Consider the following 20,785-nt stretch of genomic DNA (forward strand, 5'->3'; position numbering starts at 1 on the left):
TCATCACAAGAGTCTGGTAATTTTTGTCAACCCAAGAAGAAAATGTGCCGTAAATATAAGAACAAAGTGGCAGCTGACAGCACCACCACCACTTGTCACAAGATCACAGGGGAGACTTTTCATCTCGTGTGGGACCCCTGCAGTTGCCTCAGTGCCCTTCGACATCCCCGCCATCACGATCGAGCGTCGAAATTACTGTCACGGAAGCAGCAGGCGGAGCAGGTGGAGACGTTTTGTTCAATTGATGGGCCTTGCAATTGATTACTACAGCGCGGTAGGTGAGCGAGAGAGTGTTATTAAACTAAATCAATCCACGGAGTCTTCGTCCTCCTCATCTCACCCACGGTTTTGGATTAATCTGCAGCTTTTAACAGCCATGGGATCCCTCAAGGAGGAGGCGCCGGAGATGACGCCGGAGGAGGACGAGGTGGCCTGCATGCTGGCCATGACTCTCGGCAGCGCGTCCATCCCGCCCATGACGCTCAGGGCCGCCGTCGAGCTCGGGCTCCTGGAGATCCTGGTTAAAGCCGGGTACGGCGCGAAGCTGAGCCCGGCTGAGATCGTCGCGCAGCTGCCGACCCAGAACCCCCAAGCCCCCGCCATGGTGGACCGCATCCTCCGCCTCCTTTCCGCCTACGACGTCGTCGCGTGTGCCGTCGAGACCGGCGCTGACGGCCGAGTGGGCCGGAAGTACGGCGCCGCGCCGGCGTGCAAGTACCTGACCAAGAACGAGGACGGCGTGTCCATGGCCGCGCTGGTGTTGATGAACCAGGACAAGGTCCTGATGGAGAGCTGGTACCAGATCCAATCTTTTCGGATTTGCCCTTTTCGATTCATCGAGATCGGAATTCAGTTTAATTAATTCATCGGCAGGTACCACATGACGGAGGCGGTGCTCGACGGCGGCATCCCCTTCAACAAGGCCTACGGCATGACGGCGTTCGAGTACCACGGCACCGACCCGCGGTTCAACTCGGTGTTCAACGAGGGCATGAAGAACCACTCCATCATCTTCACCAAGAAGCTGCTCGAGAACTACCGCGGCTTCGACGACATCCAGGTGCTCGTCGACGTCGGCGGAGGCGTCGGTGGCACCCTCTCCATGATCACCGCCAAGTACCCTCGCATCAAGGGCATCAACTTCGACCTCCCCCACGTCATCTCCGAAGCTCCAGCTTTTCCAGGTCAAAGCCCAATGGATTCACCGATTCAACAATTACTCACATCCAAAATTAACTCATCAATTCTCTCGAATTCGGAGATGCAGGAGTTGAGCATGTTGGCGGAGACATGTTTGTGAGTGTCCCAAATGGCGATGCGATATTTATGAAGGTCAGATTGTGCTAAACTCCAACATAAATATTAAAACAGAGCTGCCTTTTGTTTCTGATCTGTATTTTCGGGTCCTTGCTGCAGTGGATTCTTCACGACTGGAGCGACGAGCACTGTGCGAAGATACTGGAGAACTGTTGGAAGGCGCTGCCGGAGAAGGGGAAGGTGATGCTGTTCGAGTGCATAATTCCGGCGGTGCCGGAGGTGAATCTACGGGCGCAGGGAGTGTTGCACATGGATCTGGTGATGCTGGCTCACAACCCGGGAGGGAAGGAGAGGACCAAGGAGGAGTTCGAGGCCTTGGCGACTCAAGCAGGGTTCCAAGGATTCAAGTCCACGTATATCTACGCCAATACGTATATCATAGAATTCACCAAGTAGACTTTGTTTGTACGAGTCATGCAGTTTGATGCGATTGTATCTGCTATTACAGTTTGTTATTAGATCATCTATTAATGCAATATTTCTTTCTCGTGATATAAAATCAACGGAGTTGGTTGAGATGAGATCGGTCTTTCCTGGACTTCGATATGGTGTGCTGTTTCTACTCTGTCCAACTACTTTCTAAAATTCAACTTCAGTTCGATGTCCCTTACATGTGCAAAGCATGGCGGTGATGCCAGGGGTCGTCAGGCATTCGCCGGGCAGGGGCGTCTGTGCCGGCGGGGCAGTCAATAAGAGCGTAGGGCGTCGCCGTTGAGGCCTTCGACTGCGGTGAGATTGACCCATGACCCACAGCGCCTCGGGAGCCGCCCGCCGTGGCAGGCCAAGCCACACTGGCTCGAACTTTTAAATGACCCAAAACGCCCTGCCTCTCAGCCCACGTCACCAAAGAGATCAAGGGCATTTACGTCAATACGGCCTTCTTCCTCACATAAAAAGCAAGTAAAACCGAGAGAGAGAGAGAGAGAGAGAGAGAGGCAAATCCAACAGGACCAACACGACGCAAGCGTTCCTTCCCGTCTTTCTAAATTCTCCCCCCTTGCCGAATCCGTACAATCTCGTCCCAAATTTCCTTCCGTCGTAGCAATCGATCTCGCTCGGTAGCTCTTCCTCTGGGCGCCGGCGGTTCCTTGCTGTCCTCCGTTTCGGTTCGCTGCTGGTATAATTTTTCTTCGCTGCGCCGATTAGAAGCTTTCGTGTTTGTCCCTTTTCTACACTCAATATTGTGCGGGGCGAATGGTCGTGCTCTGAGTATCGATTGAATGGAAGTTTTTTCTTATCTTCCTGAAATAATGTTTGGGAAAACGATCGGAAAGGGAAGCAATTTGGGAACATGGTGGGGATCGGCACTGTAGAGAGCTTGGGTTTGATCTATTTGGCAAAATTATGTTCTTGTATTGGTCCTTTTTTCCACCTTACTTATGTGTGCTTGTTTTTTTTACTTATGCTGGCAACTAGTGGTGTTCGGTTTGTTGGATTAGTCCAACTCCTCATCATTGCTAGAGGGGCTGGACTTTAACGAGGCATGTTATGGCAATTTCCTTGTTTAGGTTAGGATTTCACATTGTTAAGATTGAATAGAGAACCTGGAATAGTTGCCATTAGTGTTCTAAGATTGACGATCAAGTATCACGGTTCTTAGGCTATGTTTGTTAGGTTTCTTATGACTCGTTTATTTTGCAGAATGTTGAATCGTATTTTAGTTATATGACTAGCACAATTCATATTTGTTGGTATTTATGCGCCAGTAGCTATATATTATGCATAAATCAACTTTTGATATACAATTCATTTTTTGTGATGCAGCTGGCAATGATTTGACTGTGACAAGAACATTGGTCGCTTTGTTCGAAATGATAAGCAACAAGGTTCTTATCACGTACAAGAGGAAGCGTCTTTCAGCCAATGCTAAACCTGCAATTCTAAAATCTGATTCATCTGTCAAGGTTGATGGGGAGGTAAATTTCAATTTCTGAACAGACAAATTTGATATTCTAAGTCAGTAGAGGATAATAGTGATAAGTAAAAGGAAAGTTATTGTCTGTTTGTTATTTGTGCTCTTTTTTCTTCACCTATAGATGTTAATTCTAGTGTACAATTTTGTGGAGCTTAAATAACCACAAGTAATTTTGTATGCTCTTTGGCTGATTAATGTTAATACAACTCAACTGAATTTACCTGATAGCGTTCTTGCATGCAAAAGTGAGGCAACTCTATATATATATCTAATTTCGGAAGGAAAAGAGTGAGCATACTAGCATAAATTTCTACATTCATGCTGTTATTTCTTCTTTTTTTTTTATTTCAGCATCTAGTAGGTTGACTTCTTCATTTTTTTTGTTTTGGAGATAGTTTAATTGATTACTTGGTTTGTTTTTGTTGACAACAAATACATATGACATAACAAGACTAAAACTTTGTCCTATGTAGCTTGGAGCCCTGGATTAACACACTAAGCTGCTAAATTCTTTAACACCCTTCACAAACTAATCTTCTCATCTAAGTCTTTGAGGTTCTATAGACTGTTTGTCTTGGATAATTTTTGTAATTTTCCAATTTCCTTATAGGAAAAGGAAAAATTGTTTGTGACATTATATTTGGTAAAAAATGTATAAGAAAATGTGTGATGAAAATAAAAGAAATGGTGTTCTTGTTTATGTGAAAGGTTGATTTGTGTGTGTGTGTGTGTGTGTGTGTGTGTGTGTGTGTGTGTGTGTGGTGTAAGCATAAAATTTGTATATTTGTTAAAAGCAAATAAGGCAATGGGAAACATATTTCTTTTACTTTGCATTTCTAGCTTATATTTGCTCATGACAAAGGAAATATAGGTTTTTTTCCTTTAAGAAAATACATTTTCTAATTTGTCCAAGGTAGTGTGTCACATTATGCTGGTAGCATTTGGCAAGCTTGCCAACAATGCATTTTATTCACCTTTCGTGCGCGTTCAAAGATCGCAACATATTTATTAGCACCACAATGTTAGGAGTCAATTGTTTTTTTTAAAATTTTAGTCTAAATTGAACTCTAGACTAGACTAGGTTATTTCCATCAGAAAGATGTTATACAATATGCACCTTAAGATGCTAGTTTTGCTGACTTGGATAAAAAGCGGAACTAAGTACCTTGAGAAGCGCGAGTACCAGCAAACTATCTCTAACCATGAAGTATTAGATCTCAAATAATGCTTTAAGTCTAATCAGTGTTCTTATTGTCATGCCGAAAGATATTTCATTATATGATGTTTGCAGAGTTCTCAGTAGTGGATTCTTAATAGTTGAGAGTTCATTTGGATCAATTTTTAACTTGAATTATGATGAAAATTTTAGGACCTTAAGGAATTATGTTGAGACTTTTTGGAACTTAAGGGTCTTAACTTAAGCAAGATTAAGTCTGAGTATTTGAAATGTAAATTTGCATGGATGAGAAAATTATAGGAATGGTTGAGATGGATATAAAAGGAACTCTTTATAGTTAGACTTTTGAGATATTCTCAAGTTGAAGAGATTGGAGAAGGTATGCTTCGTCTTTGATTGACAGAAGCTGGCTGGTGAAAATAGAAGAAAGCAAGCCAAAATGAAAGACTCTATTACCAAATCAAAACATACCAAACTTTTCACACCTAAAGTAAGACAACTATTAAAGTTAGTTACAAATTTACAAATTCAAAAAGACCTATAGTTTTCAGTTTGCATCATCTGTTCTAGAAAATTTTCTACTTTAGTCCATTGCCTGGTTTTTTTCTGTCTTCTCACATTTTTGCAATAAAGGTAGCATTGGCATGATAAGAAGTTTATCCTTATTGCAAGAAATTGCCAATCAAAGGATAGATCACCATACTTCCACTATCCTTTTTATATTTTTATATTCCTCTTGCTCTGTTTTGTTATACACCAACTGATATATATCATCTATTTACTTCTTATGCTTCCATTTACTTGCCACAGCATTGCTTTAGGTGTGGTAACGTTGATGTTAATGAAAACCTGCTTGTATGCCATAGTTGCTTTGGAAGCTACCATCTTCGATGCATTGAGTCTTCTTCTGAGGTTTATGACTACCAGTTCATATTTTCTCCTTGATATTTCTGTATGTTCATGTTGGCCTGATATTTCTTCTCCTTTTTTTTTTGCATTTAGTATGTTCCCGAAGACAGCTGGCTATGCTCTACTTGTACTGAAAAATGTGATACTGAGGTACCTTTACTGCTCCAATTCGGCAAAATAATAGAAAATGAAATTGTTGGAGAACCTGAGATGGGTTTAATGAAGTTGGGTGACCAGAGAGTGCTGTTGAATTCAAGATCACTTGAAGAGAAATTTATTGAAGAAAACCCTTCCCTAATGAATCCAACTATCAAGAGAGTAAACAACATTAAAGATAATTTAGGTGCAGATTTTGGATCAACAGGAAAGGTTGTTAAGGAAACTTCAGGATTTTTATCATCAAATTTGGAGAGTGTAGGAAGATCAACTCATATAGATCTGAATACTTGGACTGAAACAGATCCTAATTCCAGATTTTCAGAGAGTGTTGCCTCGGTAGTCAGTTTGGATAAAAAGTGTGACATTGTTGTGAATGATGACTGCCCAAAAGAGAACACCAAGACACGCTTGATTACATTTCATAGAAGAGTAAAAAAGAAACAAAAGATAGATGACGAATCAATCACCAGATATTCAAGGGATGAGAGCAAACAAAGCCAAGCTGGTACACACAGCCATGAATTAGGAGGAAGCTGTAGATGTGTTGGCTCAACAGTTGTATCAGATCTAAGCAGACCCAACCAACTTCAGGATGTGGGTACACTTAAACCTTTTTTATTGTTTGTTTGTCATAAAAGATAGATATTTTCTTTATCAATTGTACTTATTCTTTCTTCAGTTTTTACTTTTAATATCTACAAAATAAACTGCAAAAACAAAGAGAAAAAGGAATAAAAAATGCTAAAATTTTAGCATAACACATGGTCAATGGAGTTGTTTATTATTAAAAGATGCATAGAATCAAAGAGAAGCATTACTGTTTAGTTGCTTATTCTCATACCCTATTCTACAATTTCTGTTAAATATTAATTGTCAGTTATGGTTCTCCAACCAGTAATAGTGACCAACACTAGTATGAATCTTGGTGCCACATTAGCTGTTAAAATAATAAAATTGACATAACATTAATATGAAGTAATTGTTTGTTATTTCTATCCTGCCTACTGTGAACTATTCAAATTCTTACTGCCATTTTTTTTGGGGGATGGAGCTTGTGGTTTTTTATTGAATGTCTAGGTGGACAATTTGCAAAAAGGGCCAAATCTGGGAAGGTGAAATTTGCCCTAAAAACTTACTTGGGGAAGAAATTACTGCAAAAATGTTGGAGAATATATAAAACTGAAATCTGGCTCTCAGTTTTAATATTTCACTAAGTAGACACCTTTGTTATTAACTACCATTAACAACTTCAGTTTGACTGTCAGTGTATGAAATGTAGATTAAAAAACCTTTAATTGAGTGTTGAACATCTCAGTAACTCCATCTTTGATAATCCTTGAGGAAAGTTCACACTAGGGTCTTTCCAACATTCAACTGGAAATAGGTGATGGTGTGCTAAGGTCATCATTTCTTGAATGGCGTTTTGGCATGATCTTTGCAGTACTTGCCTTGAGATGTTTGGAAGAATTTATTGACCACTACTCTAGGACTATTTCTTAATTTTTACAAATATAACCCACAAGGTCGCCTGCATGCATTTGTCATGTCAAAAAAATCTCAAAAGAATGTTTGAATAATACAAAGAGTGATTTTGATCAGGCCAGCATCCTTAATCATGTAATATGTCCACACATGATTTTATTTCATACTTCTTTGAAGATAGTCCAAAATATACTCATCCTTTAAGAATTTAAATCTTACAATCTGAGTGCTATGCCGACAATCCTACTCTTCTAGGTTTGATAATCAATTTCTTTCGAGATTAAATGAAAACTCAGTGCTTTAGTGCTTTATGGTAAATTTGTTTGGTAATAAGTAATATGACTAATGTACCAGAGAGTGAATAATAACTTTGAAGGGTTTCTCAGGAGTGAAGTTATTTGGCCAGTCAGTTCTTTAAAGAATGAAAGATTACCTTAAGGTGTTTATGCTTACCTCTGAAGCATCACTAGCAAACTCAAAGGGTTTCAAAAGATCTGGAAATCTGTTGACTGGTGTATATATTGTAACATTGATGAATCAACAAAAAAAATTGCATAGTATATAACAATTTTTCATATGTGCTTCTCCAGACCACAATGTGATGACTCAGGTTTCAATCATAGTCTGGATATGTCAGTAATGTCTTTAAGTTCTGAATTAGCATAAAGACTTCAGAAGATTAAGAGTAAGATTGAAGCACTTGATGATAGAGAAACCAGTAAACTATTATACAATTAAGGTGCATTTGGTTGGGAGTTATCATTGATAACCTTGGTAGGTTTAAGTAATCAGTGATTCCCGGTAATGCAACATCCCGTCATGTCAGCAATCAGGGAATATACTTGGAATCGGAAAATCTTAGAAGCCTTAGGTAGCATGTGGTTGGCATTTTTCTTTTTCATTTTTATTTTCATTTTCATTTTCTGAGAAAAAGGAAAACATTGTTTGGTTGACATTTTCCACATCCATTTTCTAGAAAAGGAGATATAATTCTATGGAAAAATAGAGAATGTCTAAAAGTCATTTTATAAGAAAAGGGAAAACATGCATTTTTCAGAAATGAAAATAGAAACCAAACGCTCCCTTAGGTTTTCCATGATTCCGGGGTTAACAATATATTTTTTTTTTTTTGACAAAATTATCCTCAAGGCGAGCAAGCGACGGAGAGCAGTTGACTACGACGAGTAGGTGGCAAGGCCGACCATCGCCGGGACGAAGCAACGATGGCCCAGGGCTCACGATTCTCCTCCTACGAGTGTCCTATAATCAAACCATAGAGGACAACATCCTCGGGTAGCAATAGCAGAGACGACGCCGGCGATTTGCGGAGGTGGCGGCGCCGGCAGCTTGCGAAGGAGGCGGCGGTAGCGCTAGCAATCGCGTGGGTGAGGGAGAAGCGGCCCAAGGTGCACGATTCTCTTCCAAACAACATCCTACAACCAAACCATGGAGGACAACGTCCTCGTCGACGGGCAACGATGGCTTGTGGAGGAGGCGACACCAGCAATCGTGCGGGTGCACAGTGAAAACCGTCAGGGAGAAGCACAATAAAGTGAAGAATTAAAATTTTTAATCAAATATCTAAATTTATTTTAATTATATTTTAAAATATATAAATTTATTTTAAATTTTAAAAATTATAAATTAATTATATTTATTTATTATATATATTATCAACTTATTAATTTAATTTATTCTAAAAAATTAATCAAATATTAAATTGAACGAAGGGTAATATAGTAAATGTTAAATTAGATTATAGCATTACCTAGGTTGAACCAAATAATATTAGGGTTATGTTTTATTCCTTATAACCTTGGTTATATAATTACCTGGTAATCACATAAGCAAGGCTATGTACAAAATTTGAACCAAACGCATCCTTAATGCAATGGAAGATTTTTCATCCTTCAACTTTGATACGTGATATTATGAACGGACCTAGGTATGACGTAGCAGTCAAAGTCAAGGTGAGGTGGTGGTCTAAGTTAAGGGAAGGTTGTAGTGAGAGGATCACTCTCAATAGGGTTTGGTTCCTCGTCCATCGCTAAGGCTCTCAATACAAGGACGGTCGCCAAGAGGCCAGTCAGACCAAAGAGTGCTCCCTGCCTATATTAAGACATCTAGTATATATTCAACCAGTCATCATCCATTCGGATTTAAGAGAGGCCCGATCGGCCACAAGGCCAATCGAGAGTAATATTCGGACAAGTTCGAGGGACCTAGCCTTCCGCTCTGAGTGTCTAGTATACAGTGGATTGATCTCACAGTCGATCAAACATATGAGTCTTCATTGTTCATTTTCCCGTCCTCCTGCATATGGGTGGCCGGGTATAAAGTTAACCAGAGTTACATGGCTTAGTATCTATCTCTGAAGAATCAACATACAAGGCAAACCTCAGAATAAACTCGACTGGATTTCTAAAGCTCAAGCTATCACTTCAGGGACAAACCTTCAAGTACAAGGTCGATCAGCTGAAAGTACTAATCATGTCTCTCGGGCTCAGTTCTCCATTTAGAAGCAAGTATCCCCATATATGACTTATCGATCATAAAGTCGTCCGGATCTAAAGGACTTGGTTCTCTATTACTTCATAATCAGATCTCCAGCATCACACGACATATATTTGAGCAGTCCTAAGGGTCGAACGCCTGACCATACTTAGTGTGTATACACACACACTCGGTCGACTAAATATCTGGCTAGGACATCTTCGAGGGACTATATGGTCAGAGAATACCAATCATTTGTCAAAGAATATTCTTTAGTTGTTACATGAACATTCAATGGAACCTTCCTCTGAGGTTACTCTACACTTTTTATCAGCTGACACATTGTAACAACATATTCCTTCAATTGTCGCATTAATGGCGTAAGTTACGAAAAGGGGGCATACGGATAACGGAAGATTCTTCAAACGACGACTGCACGCATCTCAGGCGACTTCTAACACCTGACATTCTTTGCCACCTCATGATTGTGGAAGTTATGAGAGGTGGTATATAAAGGGAACCTCTCCGTTAGCTAGGTATGGCTTTACAGCAGTCTCCTTTTACGCGCGAGACTTTACTGTTCATTTCTTTGTTTTTCCGCTTGGACATTACATTAAGTTGAGCATCGGAAGGCCTTTGTCAGGACCCCTTCCCTGATATTTGGGCACACATTATGTCTGCTCGTTTGAGTGTGTGCAGAGAGGATCTCTACTCTCATTTATAATCTTTTCTCTGATTAAAAGTCTTCCTCCAATCAACATTCGAACCACCTATCCAGCGCGTCATCTCTCCAACTTTTAGACAGGATCATATTTGGCGTCGTCTTTGGGATTCTTCGGCTGAATCTGAAACGTAGGGATAGAAAAAGTCGGACGACTCACCACTGTTACCTTGACGCAAGAGTTAGAAATGCTGATCAACACTCAAGCGCAGAAATTGATGCAACAATCGGCGGTAAATTGTCGCACGACCCCGCTGTGTCAACAATAGGAACAAGCCCTCATACTGAGAGAGGGGTCCGGGTGGGAGGTCCAACGGAGCGCCAGCCAATTCCTCCGGCGGCTGGTTTGGTGCTGCCATATGTTCCACCAATCAACTTACCATATGTGCCCCAATTGCCTGCGTATCACCGGGTGCTATTTCGCACGCCGCCCGAGCATATAGGTTGAGAGGAATAACCCTAAGGATCGTCTTTTGGAGACGCACCTGCTCGAGATTTACGTAAAGGAAAAGTCTCGATGGCTGACAGCTCTTTCAAGCGGATTAGTACACCGTTCTCACATGGGGTGCGTTCTCCTAGGGGATGTTGGACGATAAACTGCCTAAACATTACCGTTCCTTGGCGATAGCGGAATATGCAGGGTCCACAGACCCCAAAGATCACCTCAAGTTCGAAAATGCCGCCCTTCTCTACCAGTACACGGACTACGTAAAGTGCCAAGTGTTCCTCACGATACTCTCGGGCTTGGCACAGAGATGGTTCAAGCGATTGTCCGCTAAATCCGTCTATAGTTTTAAGGATTTCTGCAAAGCTTTCCTCCATCATTTTGCCTATCACAAGACCCCCTTAAGCCTCTTTTCGCTCAAGCAAGGGCCTAAGGAGACGCTCAAGGCTTATATTAAAAAATTTAACCAGGTGGTCATGGATGTTCCCTCGGCCACCTTAGAAATTCTAGTGCCTTTTCCCAAGGGCTCTACAATGATTTCTTTCGCTCTCTCATTAGGAGGCCTCCTAGAGACTTTGACCATCTACTAAGCTGAGCAATCGAATATAGTAATGTAGAAGAAGCACAGTCCGCACTCTCAGATGAAGGAGGTCTCTGCCCCCACTCTAGCCTCTGCCTTAGAGCGCTGAGCTCCTCCACCGTCTCTTCCGTATAAGGGACCCCGAGCGGGTCCTCAGCCTTGTCGCCAAGAGCCGCAACCTCATGCTGTACAGCATGTGGGGTTGAATGGGTGGAATGCCCCAAGCCCCTTAGATGGGCTCCGCCCAGATTCTACGCCTACCATCGCTCGACGACACACAACACTCAAGACTGTTACCATTACAATCTCGAGCAAGGTCGAGCAACTAACCAAGGGCTTCGCTAGCGTTCACCATCTCCTCGTTGCCAGTCATATCAAAGGCCGAACGGGCCACTCGGAAGAGACTACAAGGGTGCCAATCGGCATCAGAGAATGCCTCAGTAGCAGGGAGATCAGGCTCAGGCTCTCATCCGAGTCTAGCAAGAACAACCCTCGATGCGGCAAGAAGAAAACCGCAATAATGCTGTTGGAGAGATATTGGCATAATTGTCGGAGGCCCGACCGACGGAGATTCTAACCGAGCAAGTCATGTGCCCATCGACTGGAGATCCATGCAGTCGGATATAGCCAAGAGCAGGAGCAAGGGCTCGAGATTAGCTTTGGGCCCAAGGATTTGGAGGGGGTCGAAGTGTCTCATGATAATGCTTTAATAATTATGGCTATTATAGCCAACTATAATACAGGTAGGTCGGTGGACATCATCTTCAAGTAGGCGTTCAAGTAGTTGCAGATCGAAGAAGGTGAGTTCCAGCCCATGGTGACTCTATTATATGGATTCACGGGTAATGAGGTTCAGCCACTCGGGCAAATAAAGTTGGTCATATCTTTAGGAGAGGAGCCCCTAATGAGGACGTGTCGATCGACCTTCATAGTGATGGACGCGCCCTCAACCTACAATATAATTCTGGGCCGACCGGTCCTTAACAAATTTCGAGCAGTCATATCAACCTTCTACCAGAAAATAAAGTTTTCCAACCAGGCTGGGGAAGTTAAAGGAGATCAACTAGTAACGCGCAAGTGCTACGTCAACATTGTCAAGATGGAGGCCAATGTCGCTTGGAAGATTCAGCGGATAGAGGTCAACACCATTCGTGAAACCCCTCATACACTATCTATGAAGAAAAAGAGGAGGTGCAAATTCGGCCAGGCGGAGGTCACTAACAGAGAAATCATTAGTGTTGAAAATTAAGTTGGACTATGTTGGAGGGAGATGGGTCGAGGAATTACCAAGTGTACTGTTGGCTTACCGCACTACTCCAAGAAAAGCAACGGGTATAACCCCTTTTCATCTTGTTTATGGTGGTGAAGCAGTTGTTCCAGTCGAGGTGAGTGTGGGGTCCGATCGGAGGTAACTATATGATGAAGATAATGTCGGTTGGTGCCATATGGAGCTCGATTTGATTGAAGAAATCAGAGACAAGGGAATAGCTCGACTGATGGCGTACCGCAAGAGGATGAGATAAAATTACAATAGAAGGGTTTTTTCAAGATTTTTTCAAGTAGGCGACTTGGTTTCGAAGCGGATTAAGCCGATCAAGGATGTCAATAAACTGGAGCCACAATGGAGTGGACCATACAAAATAGTGGAGAAGTTGCCCTCGGGTTCCTATTATCTCCAGGATGCAGATGGAAAAATATTGGAGCGACCTTAGAGCACGAATCATCTGCAACCCTATAGGGCTTGAGAGTACGGTTGTAATGCATTTAGTAGCATGTTGAATTTTGACACTTAATGAAAAATACAGGCGACATTCTTGCAAAAGTTCCATACCCCAGACTCTCGAGCATCCGATAGGGTTATAAGCGAGCATATTCTCGCTTCTATAAATCCCATACTCCCGAGCACCAGATCGGGTTATAAGTTGTTGGTGCAAGTTATACTAATAATTATGTTTTGATGTATGACAAATAGGTTAAAGTTAGATGTGTTGTTTATCTAACCTTTTACCAAGTGTGCAAGACCTGGTGGGTCTAGAGGATTGGAACACCAGGCTGAAGTCAGTTAGGTTGATAGCTAACACGAAAACTAAATTGGTTGAGATCTGGCAGAAGGAAGTCTGGCACGAAATTCAGATCGATTGAGATGGAGGAAGTCCAGATTTGTTGAAATATGACAGAAAGTCCTGGTGGGTCAAGGGACTTGACATCAAGGAAGTCTTAAATGGTGAGGTAAGTTGAGGAGAGAGATCTAGTGAGGATGAGTCTCGGTGGGACTATAGGCGCGGTCCAGTTTAGAGCCATTTGGGAAGTCTAAGCTGGGACCATAGCTAGATCTTGGTTTTGAGAAGACATGATCTAAGTCATAATTTGATCATATTTTTAATGTGCTAACTTTGTTTTACAGGATAATTTTTATGCCTGGATTAATTTTTTTTTTTTGCAGAAAGAACCGAAAAAAGTGGTCCGAACGCCCGGAAGTGGTTCGAGCGCTCGGAGTCCGGGTGCTCGAGAAAGGCTCGACTTGGAGCAACCCCGGGCAAGTGCCTGGCCAGGCAGTCTTGGTGCTCGGAGTTGCTCCAGGCGCCCGAACAAGGGAAAGTTGATCTTCGAGGTTTGGTGGAGCACAACGATTGGCCAGCCCACGTCAGCAGTCCAGGCGACTGGAGGGGGTTCGAGCGCCCGAAGGTGGATAAACTTCGATGAAGTTTCGACGAGAGCTCGCCACGTCAGCACAGTCCAAGCGTGCGAGAGGGGATCCAAGCGCCCGGACTAGGGAGGAGACTTCGACCAGCAACTTCAGAACAACAATTGCTACGACTTTTGTACTCACGTGTTGTTCCGGAAAGGTCTTCAGAATACCTAAAAGCTGCATCGATAACTTGCGCTTAAGTTTTTTAAATTGTATTGTTGGTATAATTTAATTCCTGCAATTGTACTTAAATTCTGTAATTGCTTCGTGATTACAGTGATTGCCTAACAAAAACACTCAGCGAGTACGAGCCTTGGAGTGGGAGTCGTCGAAAGTTCCGAATCAAGTAAAACCACCTACGTTAGTGCTCGCTTTTCTTTTACTTTGATTATTTCCACTACGTCTTCTCGTGATTTCTAAAAAAGCGACGAACGCTATTCACCTCCCTCCTCTAGCATCTTAACGATCCAACATAAGCATGTATGCTCTTGCGCTAAGTCGCAGACTCCCGAGCATCAGGTCGAGTTTTAAGTGAGTATACTCTCGCGCCTCTATAAATCCCAGTCTCTCGAGCACCAGGCAGGGTTATAAGCGAGCATGCTCTCGCGCCTCTATAAATTCCAGACTCTCGAGCACCAAGCCGAGTTATAAGCGAGCATGCTCTCACGCTGAGTCCTAGACCCCCGAGCATTAGGCTGGGTTATAAATGAGCATGCTCTCGCGCCTTTATATTTTCTAGACTCCCGAGCACTAGGTCGGGTTATAAGTGAGCATGCTCTCATGCCAAGTCCAGACTCCAGAGCATTAGACTGGATTATAAGCGAGCATGCTCTCGCGCCTTTCTATTTTCCAAACTCCCGAGCACCAGGCCGGGTTATAAATGAGCATGCTCTCACGCTAAGTCTCAAACTCTTGAGCACCAGGTTAGGTTATAAGTGAGCATGCTCTCGCTCCAAGTCCTATACTACCGAGCATCAGGCCGAGTTATAAGCGAGCATGCTCTCGTGTCTCTATATTTTTCAAGCTCCCGAGCACCAGGTCGGGTTATAAGTGAGCATGCCCTCACGCCAAGTCTCAGATTCTTGCATGTCCGGCCGGGTTATAAGCAAGCTTGTTCTTGCATGTATTTTATTCATATTCCACCCAAGTTAAAATTCTTGCTCGGATTAATTATGCCACTTGGAAGAAAAATTATTTCCCCCAATTTAATGAGGATAATTGGTTGACTTATGAGCATGCTGGCTCACACGTCCGAATATCCAACTACTACTTCATTCAAAATAATTCTTCTGTACGGTCTTATTATTCCGGCAGCTTGATTATGCGGCTCAGTGTTATTCCGCCTGGATTATTATTCAAATTAGCTAAGTACGAGTACAATTATTCTTATTGGCCTGATTATTTCGCTCGGTACAATTATCTCGCCCAACCCACTAATCAGTTTGGCTTAATTATGATTCTGATCACTAATGCAATTAACCTTCGGATCTCCGAGTTACTGAACCTTTCTTATGGGGAGTGCTCGTTCGGATTTCATCTTACAAAGGAGGTATTATTGAAATATTGAATATATGCAAGACAACAGAGAGGGGAGTGTCATTGGTCCGTACGAAAAGACGTGCATTAGTTGTCGCTTCAAAGAATGTGTTAGTGGGACATGTGGCACTTGTCCATAAATGGACATTTATGATGGTTAAGACAGCCGAATCATTATGTTGAAAAATACCTTTCCACGTATCAATGGTACACTATTGGGCGTATCGATCCTCTGACATGCATTTTTTTCAAAAAAAAAATATAGCTAAGTATGACATTAAAGCTCGAACGGGAGCCTGATTGAACGATCGGATTGAAGGTCTATCCACTCGGCCAGACCAACAAAGAGGACGATCGAGCAAAAATAAGACTTAGATCTACTCAGTCGGCTATCAACCTCCTTTGATTAGACTTGAAGGGGAGGTTAGTGATACGGGATGTTACGAACGGACCAAGGTATGACGTGGCAATTAAAGTCAAGGTGAGGTGATAATCAGAGGGTCACTCTGGCTTGGTTCCTCGTCCAGCGCTAAGGCTCTCAGTACAAGAACGACCGACCAAGAGTCCGGTCGGACCAAAGGGGCCTAGTGCTCCTCACATGTATTAAGACACCTAGTATATATTCGACCAGCCATCATCCGTTCGGATTCAAGAGAGGCCCGACCGACCACAAGACCGACCGGGAGTAATATTACGACAGGTCCCAGGGACTTAGCCTTCCGCTCTTCACTCTGAGTGTCTAGTATACAGTGGGTTGATCTGACAATCGGTCAAACATATGGGTCTTCATCTCCCTGTCCTCCTTCATATGGGTGGTCGGGTATAAAGTTAACCAGAGTTACAGGGCTTAGGATCTATCTCTGAAGAATCAACATACAAGGCAAACCTCAGAAGAAACTTGATCGGATTTTTAAAGCTCAAGCTATCACTTCAAGAACAAACCTCCAATTACAAGGACGATCGACTGAAAGTACCGATCGGGGCTCTTTTCTCCATTCAGAACAAGTATCCCCACATATGGCCGATCGGTCATTAAGACGTTCGGACCTAGGGGATTTGGTTCTCTATTATTTCATAATCAGATCTCTAGCATCACATATATTCGAACAGTCCTAAGGGCCGAATGTCTTACCATACTCAGTACTCTACTTATATATAGACACACACACAGGTCACACCAGCCTGTCAGAGAATACCAACTGTTTGTCAGATAATATTCTTTTGTTAACCTTCCTCAGAGGTGACTCTACATTTTCTATCCGCCGACGCATTGTGATAGCATATTCCTCCAACCGCCGCATTAATGGTAAGTCACGAAAAGGTTGCACACAATTAACGGAAGATTCTTCGGACTGGGACTGTACACCTCCCAGGTGGTGCATATTCCCTTACTCGTCAGCTTTTGACACCCGACATTTTTTGTCACCTCATGATTACGGATGTTATGAGAGGTGGTATATAACGGGTGGTCATCTTCGTTGGCTAGGTACGCTTTTACAGTAGTCTCATTTATGTGCGAGTCTTTATTGTTCATCTCTCTGTTTTTCTGCTCGGCCACTACACTGACTTGAGCGTTGGAGGACCTTTGCCAAGACCCCTTCCCTAGCTTTTAGGCATTGATATTTTGTCTGCTCGTTTAAGTGTGTGCAAAGAGGATCTCCACTCCCATTCAGAGCCTTTTCTCTGATTAAAAATCTTCCTCCGGTTAGCATCTGAGCCTGTCCAGCACGCCAACTTTCTAGCTTTGTCCGAATCAAACTTGATCTCGATGCATCTTAATGTTAGACCTTCTCTTTCTCAACCTTTTGAATGTCATATTCAACTTTAAAACTTTAAATCGCGCTTGGCATCTTTTAACATTTGTTCACAAAGCATTATTGCACCCATTAGCTTAGGATTGCCATACTAGATAATGACTTGAGTGATTCATCTTTTTGAAAATAAGTGGATATATTTCTTATTTATATGTTACAATTTTTTAATAATGGATACCTTATACAATATGTATTTTAGAACTAAGCTTTGATGTATTTGAAAGCTGAAACTAACTTCTGTAAGGAATGTGGACTTTGCAAGTGTAAAGCTAGATTTGAAATTTCTTTCCAGCATGCTTTGTACCTATTTGATCTCAGAAAGCCTTTTGTTTTCTCAAAATAAAAAATAAAAAAATGATCCCATGAGTAAAATTGTAGTAGCACCTAGGATGTTGAATTTGGCTTTTGAGACCATAGCCTCTACCACCTTAGAGCTCGTGGTTTCCAATTCGACAATATGTGTTTATCATTATCTAGTTGCTTTTAAAGAACTGGCAGGAAATAGTCATTTTGTCATACTTGTTGGAAGTTTAATCAGAAAGCATGACCATTTGGTCCAGTTTTAAGGATTTCTCCGAAAAATGAAGTAAATAATTAATGATGCAAGCCTTATTTCTTCATGTCCATTTGATCCTCCAAGTTTTTAGAAAAAATGTATCTTGTTACTAAATCCCCGTGACATGCTGGATAGGCACATGATATTAGGAAAGATGCTCATGTTGAAGATAATGATACTGGACTTAAACACACTGGACAAAGGTAAATTACAGTTCTTGTTGCTTGTCTCTATAGTTTCAGTTCTTTAAAGTGATATGCATTTGTATTTATTAGTGATGTAGCAGATGAGCATAAAGAGCTATGTTTTCAGAGGCCCCACATTGTGTCTCATGATCCCGCGCCTTCACAACCTTCACATGGTCTTAATTATCAATCTGTTAACTTGGATAGTTCACCAAGTGACGCAACAGAAGAACCTATGTTACTGGACAACAACAAGCATCCAGGAAGGCCCAATAATGTTACATCAATGACAGATGACAAGGGAACTGAATTAGTCTCAGAGGAGAGAGGGATGGTGAGTGGTGCAGAGATTTGTGCTGCCATACCTGTTTCAACTTATCTGAAAAATTCATTTGGTAAGCAACCTACAGTTTTTATGGCTGGAAACTTGCTGGAGTCACAAAATTCATCTCAAAATTGTGAGCTTGTGATTGTCAATGAGGAAGCTAATAACAAAGTCAAAGCCTTAAAATGGTTGAAAACACTTGACAATGAATTGGAGGCTAAAGGAGTCGGCTCATCCAATCAGAAGGAGAGAAACAGCACAAATTGCAGGGTAGAATCAAATGGAAGAGCTTCCTCTATGAACCTTATTAACACAGTCACAAAAATTGAACTGAACAAGGTGAGATTAAGCCTAGGAATGGGATGTGTTTATTTCATAAATGTTTCAATCTATTGCATAACATTTCCAGACTTTTCAACCATTTCATCTGTCAAATATCATTGTTCTTATTTTTTCATATTTCTCATATTAATTGACAGAATAATCAGTAATGCCATTGGTGTTATTATATAGCATTTCTCCCTGTATTGATACATACTTACTGAAAGCTCGTCCACTGCAGGATATGTCAAAAGAATGCAGGAATCAGATATCCGGACCAAAGGAAACACTTCATATGAAGCCAAGACACTCAATATATGAAAAGCAGCAAAATGAAAGGACATTTAACAACCCTAAATATACTGATTTTCTAGATCTTTCTCTTCCTGTGGATTCTGAAGTTCATGAAGTTTCCATGAATGATTTACAGACCATTTCGGTGCCATTAGGTGGCGATGACACTCTTGATACCACTTGGCACAAGATGGTTGGAGTCACATCCCTAGATAAGCAATTGCATGTGAACCATATGATTGGCTCACGAGAGAGTGGTTTCTTAGATAAAGTTCAGAGGGTTCCTCATGAATGGTCTGAGGAAGAACTAGATTCCCTTTGGATTGGTGTGAGAAGACATGGATTGAGTAATTGGAGTGCCGTCTTAATGGATCCAAAATTATGCTTTTCAGATTCAAAGGCTGCAGAAGACTTGGCTGAGCGATGGGATAAAGAGCAAATGAAGCTACTTACTGGTGCATCATATCAGCCAAGCAGACCTACTTCAGATATTTCAGGGCATCTTGGTAGGGATGACAATTGCTGGAGGAATGCAGCATCAAATAGATTTTACAGTGAGAGAGGCTTGCCTTGCTTCGATCTACCGACACTCAGAGCAGAAACTAAACTTTCTCTAGGTGTAGTATATGGTCAGGGTGAAAACGATACCAAGAGAAGGTTGCCCCATTTGTCTGGCTTTACTTTGCACCCTCTTGCATTTAAAAGCTCCTCTCAAAATCCTTTTGTAGGAAGTATCCCAACCGGTACTATTCACCAAAAGCCAGGAAATGGTCATCAGAAGAGACTCAAAACAAAGTACCTCAGGTATGATTGTGAACCATCTGCTTCACCTAAAAAAAAGGTTGAAAGAGAAGCTGCTGCTACAGGTGCTGCAAATAGTACTCTTCCCCATTGGCTCAAGGAAGTGTTAACTACCCCTCAACGACGAAGTAGTTTGTCAATGCCTTGTGGAGTTTCAAGCTCTAACTCTGCCAACATGATCAATGTTGATGAGAGAGTCACTACTTTTCCTAGTGCCGTGGAGCCACCTTCTCGGTGCAAAGATTCCCTTGGAAGGGGAATTTTGAAGCGGAATAACATGACCTCTAGGAAGAATGTCAACGCCGTCAAGGTATCAGAATATTCAGTTTCTATGGATAATTCTTTGTTGCAGAGTGGGTTCTCCCTCCATCCAAATGTGGGATCAAATCCTCTGAAACCCACACCACCCATCAATACATCTTCTCGAGCAAGCAACGATGTCGTAGAGCTTAATAACACAAGTTGTGATCCTACTGCACCAAGCTACTTGGTAGTGATCAACAGCGATGCATCTTCTGAGGAAACGATATCAGATGATCAGGGAAATAGGTGGTAGCTAGCCCATGAGATATTTGCTTATAGTTATTTGTACAGAATTTTGTTATGTCTGTGTAGTTCGATTATGCAGCAAGTTTCTTGTGCATAGTTTTGTTGTGAGTTGCAACTTCTGCTCATCAGTAGTTTCTTGGCATCTTGCTCTTTGGATCCTTTCTACATTGCTGCATTGTTTTAGATTAGTTTTTACCATAAAAGGAAATAAGAATTTTTTTTATTCACAAGCTCTGTCTGTCCGCTCACTTAAGCTTTTGTTTACTTGAATGGAAAGTTATTAGACTTTGTTTACTTGGATAGAAAGTCAAAAGAAGGAAACCTTTGTTTTTTTTTGTATTATTTATCTACCTCCCTTTTCTATCTTTCTATATAGAGAAGGAAACCCTTTTGGTGAAGAGGCAGGACTCCTATTTTGAAAATTATTAAGGCAAGTATCTTATATGTTCAGAACAATTTTTATATTCAATTTTCACTGATTTCAGTTCAGAAAAGCTGTGCTTGCAAACTTAGAGTC

At 41.8% G+C, this 20,785-nt stretch overlaps 2 protein-coding genes across 2 annotated transcripts; both read left to right on the top strand.

Moving 5' to 3' along the window:
- The first annotated feature begins 229 nt into the window (after window positions 1-229).
- On the top strand, window positions 230-1,816 carry LOC122006469 (tricetin 3',4',5'-O-trimethyltransferase-like). Its single transcript, XM_042561987.1, has 4 exons — window positions 230-795; window positions 874-1,184; window positions 1,268-1,332; window positions 1,417-1,816. Exons 1-4 carry the CDS (start codon window positions 245-247, stop codon window positions 1,711-1,713), a joined length of 1,224 nt encoding a protein of 407 aa, XP_042417921.1. The 5' UTR covers window positions 230-244; the 3' UTR covers window positions 1,714-1,816.
- Window positions 1,817-2,239: 423 nt separating this feature from the next.
- Window positions 2,240-20,489, top strand: LOC122006470. Its single transcript, XM_042561989.1, has 7 exons — window positions 2,240-2,434; window positions 3,082-3,233; window positions 5,220-5,321; window positions 5,412-6,071; window positions 17,929-17,996; window positions 18,069-18,642; window positions 18,866-20,489. The coding sequence occupies exons 2-7, from the start codon at window positions 3,129-3,131 to the stop codon at window positions 20,273-20,275; spliced, it is 2,919 nt and encodes a 972-aa protein (XP_042417923.1). The 5' UTR covers window positions 2,240-2,434; window positions 3,082-3,128; the 3' UTR covers window positions 20,276-20,489.
- The last annotated feature ends 296 nt before the right edge of the window (window positions 20,490-20,785 follow it).

Source organism: Zingiber officinale, chromosome 7B, assembly GCF_018446385.1.
Source record: "Zingiber officinale cultivar Zhangliang chromosome 7B, Zo_v1.1, whole genome shotgun sequence".
Lineage (NCBI taxonomy): Eukaryota > Viridiplantae > Streptophyta > Magnoliopsida > Zingiberales > Zingiberaceae > Zingiber > Zingiber officinale.